At 56.5% G+C, this 12370-nt stretch overlaps 1 protein-coding gene across 2 annotated transcripts; it reads right to left on the bottom strand.

The window, feature by feature from the left end:
- Positions 1–4: 4 nt before the first annotated feature.
- On the bottom strand, positions 5–12077 carry CNKSR1 (connector enhancer of kinase suppressor of Ras 1). Of its 2 annotated transcripts, XM_040229597.1 has the most exons (21): positions 11975–12077; positions 9083–9240; positions 8801–8982; positions 6636–6720; positions 6175–6216; positions 5992–6096; positions 5337–5396; positions 5162–5230; positions 4783–4884; positions 4627–4697; positions 4476–4552; positions 4221–4327; positions 4116–4146; positions 3547–3710; positions 2672–2745; positions 2436–2507; positions 1585–1658; positions 1367–1428; positions 1177–1273; positions 890–1071; positions 5–652 (listed from the first exon to the last, which is right to left on the bottom strand). In XM_040229597.1, the coding sequence occupies exons 1-21, from the start codon at positions 12024–12026 to the stop codon at positions 383–385; spliced, it is 2136 nt and encodes a 711-aa protein (XP_040085531.1). In that variant the 5' UTR covers positions 12027–12077; the 3' UTR covers positions 5–382. The 2 variants fall into 2 exon arrangements, with proteins under 2 accessions (XP_040085531.1, XP_040085530.1); XM_040229596.1 differs by having other exon boundaries at positions 890–1273.
- Between the last annotated feature and the right edge of the window lie 293 nt (positions 12078–12370).

The following is a 12370-nucleotide window of genomic DNA, read 5'->3' as shown; positions in this document are numbered from 1 at the left end:
CAGATTCATGTTAAAGAAACTGACTTTATTTAGTTGAAAAGTATCTACTGGTTCAAGTGAAGAACAACTGTTCAGACTGGCTTGGGGAATGGAGACGTGCTGAGGGGTGGAGGGGGCACGGGTAGAGCACAGAGTAAGAAAGAGTTCTTGCACCCCTGCCTCTCGCTCCTTCCTTGGCACAAAGCTCACTTCACTTTACCCCATTCCAGGGCAGGCAGAGGAGCAGAAATAGCGGAAGGTGGAGCAGAGTTGGTCAGCTGGGGGCAGAACCATCGACAAGCACTGCCTCCAACTCGGAACAGCATGCAAGGATGCTCTGTCCTAGATGTGTCAGAGGTGGTCCTCAAGGCCAGAGGTCGGGAACTCAGGGTACTGGCCAAGGTTAGAGGTCAGGAGGTCGGGGGTCACTCTCTGGGGTCAGGGGGCAGGGAGGAGAGCGCTCCTCAGGGTCAGAGGGTGGCGGGTGGGAAGACTGTTCCTTGGGGTCAGAGTTCAGGACTTGGGGGCCGCCCTCGGCCTGCTCCCCTCCCCAGGCCCCCAGGCCCTCCGAGTAGAGCTCCTGGTTCTGCTCCTTCCACCGGCGGAATTTCTCCCCGGTGAGCTCGGGGTCGCCCAGCACTTCCTCCAGAGCCTGCAGTTCCTGCAGCTTCGCCTGAAAGAGGTGTCGGGGTTAAGGGGCCAGGATCACCCCAAGAAGGGGCAGAGCCCAAGCCCAGAGCTAGCTCTCGGGCCCAGCGCCCAGATCCCAGCCAGCGCCAGCCCCCATCCTCAAAATCGAGACCCTGGTTCCAGGAACCCAGAACTCGACCCGTCCGCAGCCGAGCCCAAGAGGACTAGACATCTTAGACACCTGGCCCAGCTCCCAGCCCCCTGTGCGCCCCCTGCTGACCTTGAGCGTGCTCTGCAGTGCGCGCACGCGGTGCACTCTCTCATTGAGCTGGGGGTCTCGGTTGCGCCGCATGAAAGAGCTTCGCCATTGCTCCTGAGTGAGGGGCTGCTGCTTGCCCAGCAAGGACACTCCACCCAGCCTCAGCCCCCGGACCATTCCTTCGAGGGCCCCTTCGCTGCTGTCTGTGGGAGAGGCGAGCAGAGTGAGGGTGTGCCCGCCCTCCTGTCCCCAGCCCTGTCTCAGCTCCGGGCCCCCACTAAGCCCCCACCCCCTGCTCTGCTCCTCACCTGTCCCCGGACTGAAGGAGGTCTGCGGGCTGCCCTGCGGGGTGGCTGCAGGTGATGGATCTCCATGGAGCAAACTCCTAGCTTGGGCCTGGCTGGGCTGTGGGCAGGGTGGAAGGAAAGGAGGGTTATCAGTCTGAGCTTCACGCCCTGCTCTTTACCCCGACGCCCCCTCCACCAGCCCCCGACTCACTGAGGCTGAGCAGGATCCAGCCTCGTCGTCAGGATCTTCAGCTTCCGTCTCGCTGTAGCAGTCTGGGGTGGACAGGAGCCGTTGGGGGGACCCACTGAAGCTTCACAGGGTTGGGTAAGCCAGGGGGTGGGCTTGGGGAACTGGCTTCCCAGCCCCCACCCCAGGAAAGCAGAGGCTCAGGTGAGATTCGATGGAATCCAGCCCTGTGAGACACCCACCTTCCTCTCGGGGCAGGGAGGCCCGGCCTGGAGACTGGTACTTGGAAATGCAGGTAATGAGATGACGCACCCACCTGTGGAGGGGCAAATGGGTCTCAGAGAGATTCCACTGAGTCAGTATGCTGGGCTGGAGAAGGCAATGACAACCCACTCCAGTACTCTTGCCTGGAAAATCCCATGGACGGAGGAGCCTGGTAGTCTGTAGTCGATGGGGTCACACACAGTCGGAAACGACTGAAGTGACTTAGCAGCAGCAGCAGCACTATGCTGGGTGTCAGTCAGTCAGTCAGTTCAGTCGCTCAGTGGTGTCTGACTCTTTGTGACTCCATGGACTGCAGCTTGCCAGGTCTCCCTGCCCATCACCAACTCCCAGAGTTTACTCAAACTCATGTCCCTTGAGTCGGTGATGCCATCCAACCATCTCATCCTCTGTCATCCCCTTATCCTCCCGCCTTCAATCTTTCCCAGCATCAGGGTCTTTTCAAATGAGTCAGTTCTTCACATTAGGTGGCCAAAGGATTGGAGTTTCAGCTTCAACATCAGTCCTTCCAATGAATATTCAGGACTGATTTCCTTTAGGATGGACTGGTTGGATCTCCTTGCAGTCCAAGGGACTCTCAAGAGTGCTGGGTGGGGCTTTCACTTATATCATCTTCTAACTTAATCGTCAGAGCCAATCTGAGAGATAGGAATTCTTATTAGTCCATTTTATAGAAGGTGAAACTGAGGCTTAGAGAAGGAACTGTCTTAAGCAAGCCCTCTCAGAGAGCTGGGATTTGAATCCAGGCTCCTGAGCCCAGGCCCCAAGCACTCACATGCAAGCTGTGGAGGGGTGAGAGAGTGGCACTCACATGCTCAGATCCGTCAGGGTATCAGCTGCGAAGATGAAGGGTTTGTACACGTTGTGGGTGAGCTGGAACACACTGCCAGGGAGCAGAGGGGCCTCACTCACCTGGGGGTGCCCATCCCAAACCCAGAGAGGCTGGCCTGGGCATCCCAGCCACCTGCTGCCCCCACCCCGCCCCTCCTGTCACCTGCCTCTCCCTTTCTCTCCCCACCCCTGGCCTGTCACAGCCCAGGACTTAACTATTTTTTCTTCTGATCTTGTCCACTTTCCAGACTGTAGTTGGAGACATTGATGAGGCCCTCGGCCTTCTCATCCTGGGGGATCACAGTGTGAGGGTCAGCTTGGAGCTCCAACACCCTTGAGGCCCAAGCAGGCTCCTAAGGGCAGGGGTGGAGGCGGGGAGGGCATCTCCTGGGCCGTCTAACTGCTCATCTGTCAATGCCCAGGGCTCAGGGCAGGAAGCTGGGGTAGGGTTGTGACCAAGGGGTGTCTCTGTGCCTGGAAATGGGGTGCAAGCTATCCAGAGAAAGCCCGCTCATGCATCTGCTCCATCAGACACAGACGAAGCTGCTCTGCAGAATGCTCCTCTCCCTGCCTGCTCTTCTGTTGCCTTTCCATCTAACTAACCTTCAGGCGCTAGTTTCTCAGGAAGCCTTCGCCACTCTTCAGGTGGATCCCACCCACCCCGGGCTCTTCCTCCATCACATTATATGTTCCCATATTGTCCCTGTATATTCATCCCTGTCCCCAGTGGCCTGAGAAACAGAAAAGGTCCAGTGCTCCCCCATGTCCCAGGGCCCAGCCCAGAGCTGGGTATACAGTAGGCACCTTGAATATTAGTGGAATGAGCAGACAATTGCTTGAGTACCCATCACTGGATGAACAGACTAACAGAAGGGGAAGGAAAGGCGGGCAGAATCAGTGATTCTACATGGCCTGTGATACCTTTTCCAAACTGCTTTTGCACACCCCTCAGTTCTCTCCGAAGAGTGTTCCCATTTTACAGATGGGAATGCTGAGGCCCATAGGTGACCACTGATGGGCCTGGACGGTGGAGGAGGAACAGGAGCCGTGGCCCTGAGATGACTCACTTGTGTGTATGTGTGGGGTCTCACCTGGGGCTGCCGGTACCAGTAGAGTGTGTGTCCCTTGAGCACGAACCAGCAGCGGCGCCAGCGCGGGCCCATGAAGCCCCCGGGCACCTTGCGGAGCAAGAGCCAGCCATCACAGTCGGGCGGGCCCAGCTCCCGACACGACACCCGCCGGCGCGTCGCCACGCCTGCGGCAGCATGGCACAAGGGTCAGTGAGGGGTTGGAGGGGCACCCCAGACCCCCAAAGCTGCTCCCTGGCCCCCCATGAGCACCCCCAGCTGTTGCTTCTAAACCCCTGCTCTGCGCTTGGATTGTAGCAAGTGTCAGTTCTGGGCGGGGGGGTGACTCTTCTCATTTTAAGAGATGAGGAAGGTGAAGATCAGAGGGCGAGCTATTTGCCCAGAAATCGCAGAGCTGGTGAGAGGCTTGGGAGCACAGGTCTGTCTGAGCCCAGAAACAGAACTGTGTCTGGGAGAGAAGTGTGCGACGTGTGTGCTGGGAGGGTGGTCTTGCCCAGCTTTGTAAAGACTTCTAAGACTGCCTTAGAGCAGAGGAAACCCCCCCAACCTACCCAGTCAGGTGCATTTCATACCTTTTGATTTCCTGCAGCCAGGGACAGGACTCTGAAAGGAACACAGGCAATTAGAGAGGGGTCTGCATCCAGAGCCACCCCTCCCTGCTGAGCCCCTGAACTTACCCTATGAGGGTGTTCTGGGGGCTCCGGAGTGTCTGCTACCTCTGCCGGGTGTGTGGCTGGGGTTGCAGGGGGGCTGGGCAGGGGCTTGGGGCCAAGGGAGGTTGAGTCTGTCAGGGAGGGAGAAGAGAGAGAGGCTCCATGAGCCTCAGACCCAGGCCCAGCGGTAGGCGGGGGGTGTAAGAGCCCAGGGTCAGAGTCAGACACCTCACATGCCTTGTCTGGGACACCTGCTAACACATGGGGCTTTGATATTACCTGTCCAGGCAGGAGGGCTGGGTCCAGGACTTGGGTTTGAAGACAGGTCGAAGTCAAAGATGTCTTCAGACGGGGTCCTGGAGTGGTGGGGGAGAGATAAAGTGAGCCGTGGCTCACCCTCCAAGACCCACCCGGGGCCCGAGCCTGTTACCTGGGAGACACCGAGGCTGGAGCCGGTGATGGGCTCACTGGGCATGGTGAGCCCAGGGGCTGAGGAGGGGTCTAAGGAGCAACGAGAAACAGGCAATGGAGCTGGGCACCACACCCGGGTCTGAAAGCAGTTGGGGACGGGGAGGGTGGCAGGTACCTGTCGTGGGGTCTCCGGCACTGGGACCTTCTTCAGCACTAAGCTGACCCTGTCCGGCTCCCGCAGCAGCTCCCTCACCACGTTTTTGTGGGGCCAGCCCACCTAGGGGACGGGGACACAGGGCTGCACCCACCTGGACGGGAGCCTCTGGGGCAACCCAACAGCCCTCCCCTCAGATCACTCTCTCAGCCTCACACTCAGCCTCTGCTCGCCCTCCTCCAGGAAGCCTCCTGGAGCCCCTCAGACCCACATGAGCTGGCTAAACTCACGGCAAGCAGCTCACCACCCTGGTCTCCCGAAGGAAGGGAACCTCTCCACCCACCAACCTGGGTTCTACTCAGGAACCCTTTCCTCCCACCATGCCCTTCCCCTCACTCACCACCACCTGCTCATTGACCTGGACAATCTCGTCTCCGGGCAGGACCTGCAGCTGGGAGTCGGTAGGGACCTGGTGTTGGAGGGTGGGGTTCAGAGGGGTGCACCCTCACGGGGCTTGGCCGGCAGGTAAACAGGACCATGGGGCTGGGTGGCTGAGAAAGCTGGAGGGCTCTCACCTGGGCGCCTACTCGAGACACGAAGTGCAGGGAGTTGCTGGTGGTGTGGATTTCCAGGCCCTGCAAGGCAAAGGCTGCGGTCACTGAGGGTCGGGGGCCCAGAGGGCCAGTGGGCAGGACCCCCACTGGGCACCAGGACTCATAGGCAGGTGGAATGGAGGAGAGAGCTGGCCTCAAGTTGGCACTGCCTGACATGCTGTGTGACTTGGGGCTTGCTGCTGCACCTCTCTGGGCCCTGCATCCTCTTCCCCTAAGGACTGAGGGGAGCAGGTTATTGACTTCTGAGCTTTCAGATTCTCAGCAACTCTCCCGAAGGCTTAAGCAGGGACCGGGCACGGCTGGGGTTTTCCCAGCTGGTCAAGGATTGAAGCAAAAAAGTTCATGCCCTCTCGCCTTCTCCCCTAATCTGCCAGGTCCGCGTCCCGAGGCTGGCATGTGTCACCAACACCCACCTGCTGCAGCCCCTCTGGACTGGAGAAGGGGCTGAATGACGGTGAGACCCCAGGGGAGGTCCTCTAAACCTTTAACATCTGTACAGAAAGGTCCATCCAGCCATAACAGGATAGGATTCTGTGGGATCCTAGAATCAGATTTCCGAGCCCACACGAGGCTGCTTGAGGGGACCAGAGGTGAGAGGTGAGAGGTCAGGGCTCACCGAAGGATCGTCCAGTGGCACTCGCTCTAGTACAGCCTTCTGCTTCAGCAGCTCCTCCGGGCAGCAGCTCAGGATGTTGCAGCAGATCCCGGCCACATGGCTGCTCTGGCGGATGGAGGGCAGGATGTCTAGCCTGAGTCCCGTCCCACCCCATCCCTGTGGCCCACTTAGCCCCCGACTCACAATCCTCAGGACTTTGCTTTCCTTCTCGGCCGCTGGACAGTCCTGGAAGCAGAGAGAGAGCGGGGGCCGGCCCTGAGCAGAGTGTCCTGCCTTCTCCTGAGGGCAGGGGAGTTCCCTGAGGTCCCTCCCAGCGTGTCCCATACCCGGCCCCTTCCCGGAACGACATGGCCGCAGAACTTTGGCCCCAAGGTCCCATCTCCCTGACGCCGGGCCCCCAGAGGTCACCACACATGCCCTCCCCTGCTCCACACCCTCCTGAGATCAAACTTGCTGAGCTGCCCCTTCCAGTTAGGAGCCCCCACACCCCCTCACCCCCTACCCAGTGGCCGGGCCTCCTCTCTTCCTACTCTGGCCTCTCCCTGCTCTCACCCCTGAACCTGTGCTGATTCACAAGTTATAAAAAGCTCTAGCCTGACTTGGTCTCTATGGCCTTGGCCAAGCCTGGCCCTTGGATCTCCTACCTCCTGCAAGGCCTGGCCCAGCTCCCCGCATAATTCCCCAATCGCCTGGCAGGATGAGAAGTCATTTAAGTGGGAGAAGAGGTACCTGGCAGAAGGGAGGATGGAGCAGTGGTTAGGGGACTGAGCTTAACAGTCAGGCCCCTGAACCACCCTGAGCCGACTACGCATCTAAGGCCCTGATGAGTTTTGGGTTGGGGTGAAGGAGATGACCGATACATCTTTAGCACAGATTTATTCTGTGCAGACTTTATTTATTTTAGCACAGACTTTAGCACAGGATTTATTTATCAAGTATTTAATGAAGGCCGGGCTTGGATCTAGGCACTGGAGAGACAGATATTAAATACATAATTACACCAATAATGATTAGGGACTTCCCTGGTGTCCAATAATGATTTATGGGCTTCCCTCATAGCTCGGTTGGTAAAGAATCTGCCTGCAATGCTGGAGACCCCGGTTCAACTCCTGGGTCGGGAAGATCCGCTGGAGAAGGGATAGGCTACCCACTCTAGTATTCTTGGGCTTTCCATGTGGCTCAGCTGGTAAAGAATCTGCCTGCAATGCAGGAGACCTGGTTTCAATCCCTGGGTTGGGAAGACCCTCTGGAGAAGGGAAAGGCTATCCACTCCAGTATTCTGGCCTGGAGAATTCCATGGACTGTATAGTCCATGGGGGTCGCAAAGAGTCAGACACAACTGAGCGACTTTCACTTCACTTCACTTCACTGGTGGTCCAGGGGTTAAGAATCTACCTGCCGATGCAGAGGATATGGGTTCGATCCCTGGACTGAGAAGATCCCATATGCCACAATCCTGTGCCACAACTACTGAAGCCCAGAAATTCTAGAGCCTGTGAGCTACAACTATTGAAGCTTATGTACCCTAAAGCCTGGGCTCTGCAACCAGAGAAGCCCTTGCAATGAGAAGCCCATGTACTACAACCAGAGAGCAGCCCCCGCATCCCACAACTAGAGAAAGCCTGCCCACAGCAAGGAAGACCCAGTGCGGCCAAAAAATAAACACAAATTCAAAAAAAGATTTAACTTCTACTCCTGTGATACGCAGGAAGCTCTGAGAGTATATAAGGGGAAAGGCTTCCCTGAGGAGGTGACATTAGAGCTAGGACCTCTGGGACAAGCAGCAGCCAGTGAAGGGGGTAACCAGCTCCTTATGCAATGCTGCTGATGAGACATGGTTACAAGCTGGAGGTCGGGTGGGAACCCAGGGAACCCAGTGCCCTTAAGTGAGTGAAGTCGCTCAACTGTGTCCGACTCTTTGCGACCCCATAGACTGTAGCCTACCAGGCTGCTCTATCCATGGAATTTTCCAGGCAAGAGTACTGGAGTGGGTTGCCATTTCCTTCTCCAGGGGCTCTTCCTAACCCAGGGATCGAACCTGGATCTCCTGCATAGAAGGTAGACGCTTTACCATCTGAGCCACCAGGGAAGCCCCATTACAAACCAATGTGAAGCCCCTTACACAGACCAATTAACCTTTTTTGGCCAGTCCCACCATATTACTCCTTGGAAGGAAAGCTATGACCAACCTAGACAGTGTATTAAAAAGCAGAGACATTACTTTGCCAATAAAGGTCCATCTAGTCAAGGCTATGGTTTTTCCAGTAGTCACGTATGGATGTGAGAGTTGGACTATAAAGAAAGCTGAGCGCTGAAGAATTGATGCTTTAAAACTGTGGTATTGGAAAAGACTCTTGAGAGTCCCTTGGACTGCAGGGAGATCCAACCAGTCCATCCTAAAGGAGATCAGCCCTGGGTGTTCATTGGAAGGACTGATGTTGAAGCTGAAACTCCAATACTTTGGCTACCTCATGCGAAGAGCTGACTCATTGGAAAAGACCCTGAAGCTGGGAAAGATTGAGGGCAGGAGGAGAAGGGGATGACAGAGGATGAGATTGTTGGCTGGCATCACCGACTCAATGGACATGAGTTTGGGTAAACTCTGGGAGTTGGTGATGGGCAGGAAGGCCTGGCGTGCTGCAGTTCATGGGGTCACAACGAGTCGGATACGACTGAGCAACTGAACTGAACTGAACCATATCTGAACAAGAGCCAAGCTCTTGTTTTCTCTCCCAGGTCCCTGGAGGAGGCCATGAATGCAGAGGATCCCCTCACCAGTCACTCAGACCCTGGGAGGAGACTGAGGTACCTGTTGAGCCAGAAGAGGAGAGAACGGGCCTCATGTACCAGCCGCACAGCCACGCCCAGGACATCGGCAGGGGGCTCTACACAGCCCCCCAGGCGACCTCGGACCAAGCTCTGGAATGCCCGAGTTCCCTCCAGCAGCCCCTCTGTCAGGCTCTGCAGGTTCTCTGACTGTAGCCCCGAGCTCTGTGCAGAGAGGGGGCAGGTTACTCCGGCAGGGGCCAGCCCCCATCAGCATCCCCAGGGTGGGCGGAAGCTGCAGCCAGTTGGGCCGCCATTCACTCACCAGGGCCCGGAGCTGTTCCACCCCTTCCAGGATGATCTCCTGGTGGCCCAGAGGCCACACGGTTAGAGCCTCCAGGCTGCGGGGGCAAAGCTGCAGCAGGTACTTGCCAGGCAGCTCCCAGTCCTCAAAGCCGTAGTCCTGCAGGGAATCGTCCAGGCCTGGAGGGAGAGCAGGGCTTAGTGCGGGGGACCCAGGGGGTTGTCAAGGTCTTTCCGGTCAGTGGAAGAGCCCTTCTCCTAATGCCAACCCTGAGACCAAGGCTGTGTTCTGTCCTGCCCATTTCACAGCTAAGGCTACTACTGAGTTGAGTAGGATCATACAGGGCAGTGGTTCTCAAAGGATGGTTCCCCAGAGCAGCAGCAGCAGCAGCCTCATCAGAGGACTTGTTCGAAATACAAATTCTTGGAATTCCCTGGTGGCCCAGTGGTTAGGATTCAGTGCTCTCATTGCCATGGCCTGGGTTCGATCCCAGTCGGGGGACTGAGATCCCATGAGTCATGTGGTGTGGCCATAAAAAAGAAAAACAGGCAGGACATGGAAACAACCTCAGTGCCCACTGACAGATGAATGGGTAAAGAAAATGTCACACACCCGCACACGTGCACACACGCACAAATATTCAGCCAGGAAGAAGGAAATCGTGCCATTTGCAACATGGATAGACCTTGAGGGTATTATGCTAAGTGAAATCAATCAGAGAAAGACAAACACTGTATTATCTCATATACAGAATCCAAAAAACGCAAACTCTTAGAAACAGGGAACAGACTGATGATTGCCAGAGGCAAGGAAGTAGGGAGTGGGGGAAATGGGTGAAGGTGGTCCAAAGGTATAAGCTTCTATTTATAAGTCAGTTTGGGGGATAGAACGTACAGATAGAATGTACAGTCAGTTTGGGACTACGGTTAGGATTCTGAGCTTTCACTGCCGTGGACTGAGTTTAATCCCTGGTCTGGGAACTATTAATAAGATCCTACAAGCCGAGTGGCGTGAACTCAGGGGCAGGGCCCGGCAATGTGCTTTTTAACAAATCCTGCCGGGGTTCTGATGCTTGGGCAAGTCATGATTGATGTGGCTTTGAAGTCAGGGAGACCTGAGTGATAGCAACTGAGCAAGTAACTGAGTTACTCTGTGCCTGTTTCCACCTAAAAAAATGGGGAAAATAAAAACATGTCACTTCTAATCATGTCTATTAAATGACATGACACATGTCAACCACTTGACCAACTCCCTTGGTTCAGTTAGTAACAGCCCCCACACTATGTGTTGCCAGGCTCTCTACCATGATCTGCAAGGCCCCGTACGATCCGGCCCCGTACGATCCCTTGCCTCTCCAGTCTCATCTCTTGGCACAGCCCGTCAAGCTCAACACTCTAGATCCAGAGCACTAACTCCCTGCAGCTCTCGGCAGGCTCCTTTGCTTTTGCTTCACGGTCCCCGAAGGTGCCTTTCCTTCTGCCTGAATTGCTTTTCCAGCTCCCTCATGTCCTTGGTCATCTAACTTCCTCCAGGAAGCCTTCCACAGCTCCCCAGGCTGGGCTGAGGCCTCTTGCTGCACTCACTACCCCTTGGGCCTCCACAGACTCCTGCACCAGAGTACCAACCTCTCCTACTCGAACACGAGCAAGGACTGGGCCTTAAAACAAGTGTTCATCTCTAATTCCGGCCGAGGCCTGGCATAAGGCAGACACTCAAAAATAAATACTATGTGCTAGGAAAAATTTAAGGACTTTATACACATTAACACATTTAATCTTCACCAAATCTAGAAAGTACAGATATTGTTATTCCCATTTTACAGATGGGAAAAGACATACATAGAGGTTAATAGCTTTCTCCCTCTTTGAAGGAACCCCTGCCATTCCAAGCCAGAGTCCTTTACTCGGTGTGTGTGTGTGACCAATAGCTCTTCCCCCATCCCCTGTGTGACATCAGGAGCCCTTGACTAGGAGTTCAGGAGCTTTTACTCCATAGCCATGGGCCTCAAGCACTCCCCTTCCCATGCTCGGTGAATGCACTGTGTTGTCTCCCTCCCAACGGACCCTGACGCTGAGCCAGGCCCTCATCACAATTGTCTTATTTGGTCCAACCTCAAGAGATCAGAACTGCCTTTCCCATTTTGTGGATAGGGAAATGGAGACTTGTCGTCACAGAACTGATGAGCAGAGGGGCTGGGCCTGGAATTCAATCTGGGAGACTGACTCCAGGCCTGAATCCCTGCTCCTCCAGGGGATGGTCACCCTGAGTCTGTCCCCAGACGACTCCAGTTGCCCCCCTCCAACTCTGGCTCTGCCTGTGGGAGGAATGTGGTCCTCACCTCCCAGCTCCCAGCTCCACAGCAGACCATCTACACTTCTCTGAGTCCGCTGGCACTCTGGGCCCTTTCCCACCCATCTGGGCTCATCCTCCCTGCAGGTCTCAGGAGGGCCTGTGCCAACCCCCTCCAGTTGGGCCTGGGCTTCTGCTCTCACTGGGAGCCTCAGGGTGGGGGTAGGGGAAAGACACCACGAGCAGGCCCTAGTCCAAAGCCTGGGCAAATCACTTGTTGCCTCAGTGCAGAGTTTTCAGCATCCGAAAAGTGGGATGAATTACAGCCCACTGCGCCCCGGGGGCAGAAGGAAGATGAGATACACTGCGGGCGGTCAGCTGGAGCGACACCTTGTTTTCATTACAGACCACTGCCTAGGCTATTGAGGGGAAGGCAGGCTCCTTCTAGGTCCTCGGGGGACCCCACCGGAGTCATCTCGACCATCTTTCTGCCGGGTTCACGGCAGACACTCTGTAAATACTTGCGGACTGACTAACCGACTGACAAACTCGGCAGGTCCTTTTTGCTTCCGCTCTCCCCGGCCCAGGGCCCCTCAGGCCCAGCACTGCCCCGGCCCCACCCACCTCTCAGCCAAGCCGCCACCTTCCTGGGGGTCCAGGTCTCCACTGGCTCCATGGCCAAGTTCGGCCTCTCGGACGGCACCCGCTCCGCCTCGCCCGCGCAGGAATTTCCGCTCCCGGAGCCCCGACCTGGGGCGGGGCTGGGCTGGGCCGGGGGCGGAGCCACTAGCATACCTGGGCCCACGAAGCAGGCCAGGTGAGGCGCTCTCACAGCCATTGGCCTCTCCATCTCCTGCCCCGCCCTTCAGGCATCCCAAACCTGGGGGCGGTGCCGCTGGTGTGTGACACGGGTGACCTCGGGGCTGGCCTGGGATCCCCGCCCAAAACTGGTCTCATGGCAGGATGCGACCTGACCTTCCGGCCTTCTCAACAAGGGACCAAAAAGTGAGCAGTGATCAC

Source organism: Oryx dammah, unplaced genomic scaffold (assembly GCF_014754425.2).
Source record: "Oryx dammah isolate SB20612 unplaced genomic scaffold, SCBI_Odam_1.1 HiC_scaffold_27, whole genome shotgun sequence".
Lineage (NCBI taxonomy): Eukaryota > Metazoa > Chordata > Mammalia > Artiodactyla > Bovidae > Oryx > Oryx dammah.
Note: the sequence above shows the minus strand (reverse complement) of the source record. Positions and strands in the feature narration are given on the sequence as shown.

Bases quoted from the DNA above. Each gene is read 5' to 3' on its own strand.
- CNKSR1 (XM_040229596.1), bottom strand. From the start codon at position 12,026: ATGGAGCCAGTGGAGACCTGGACCCCCAGGAAGGTGGCGGCTTGGCTG. The intron at 6,721-8,800 runs GTACCTCAGTCT...CCCTTCTGCCAG, and splicing joins CTCCTCTTCTGGCTCAACAG to GTACCTCTTCTCCCACTTAA. The intron at 2,746-3,546 runs GTGAGACCCCAC...GTGATCCCCCAG, and splicing joins ACTGGTACCGGCAGCCCCAG to GATGAGAAGGCCGAGGGCCT.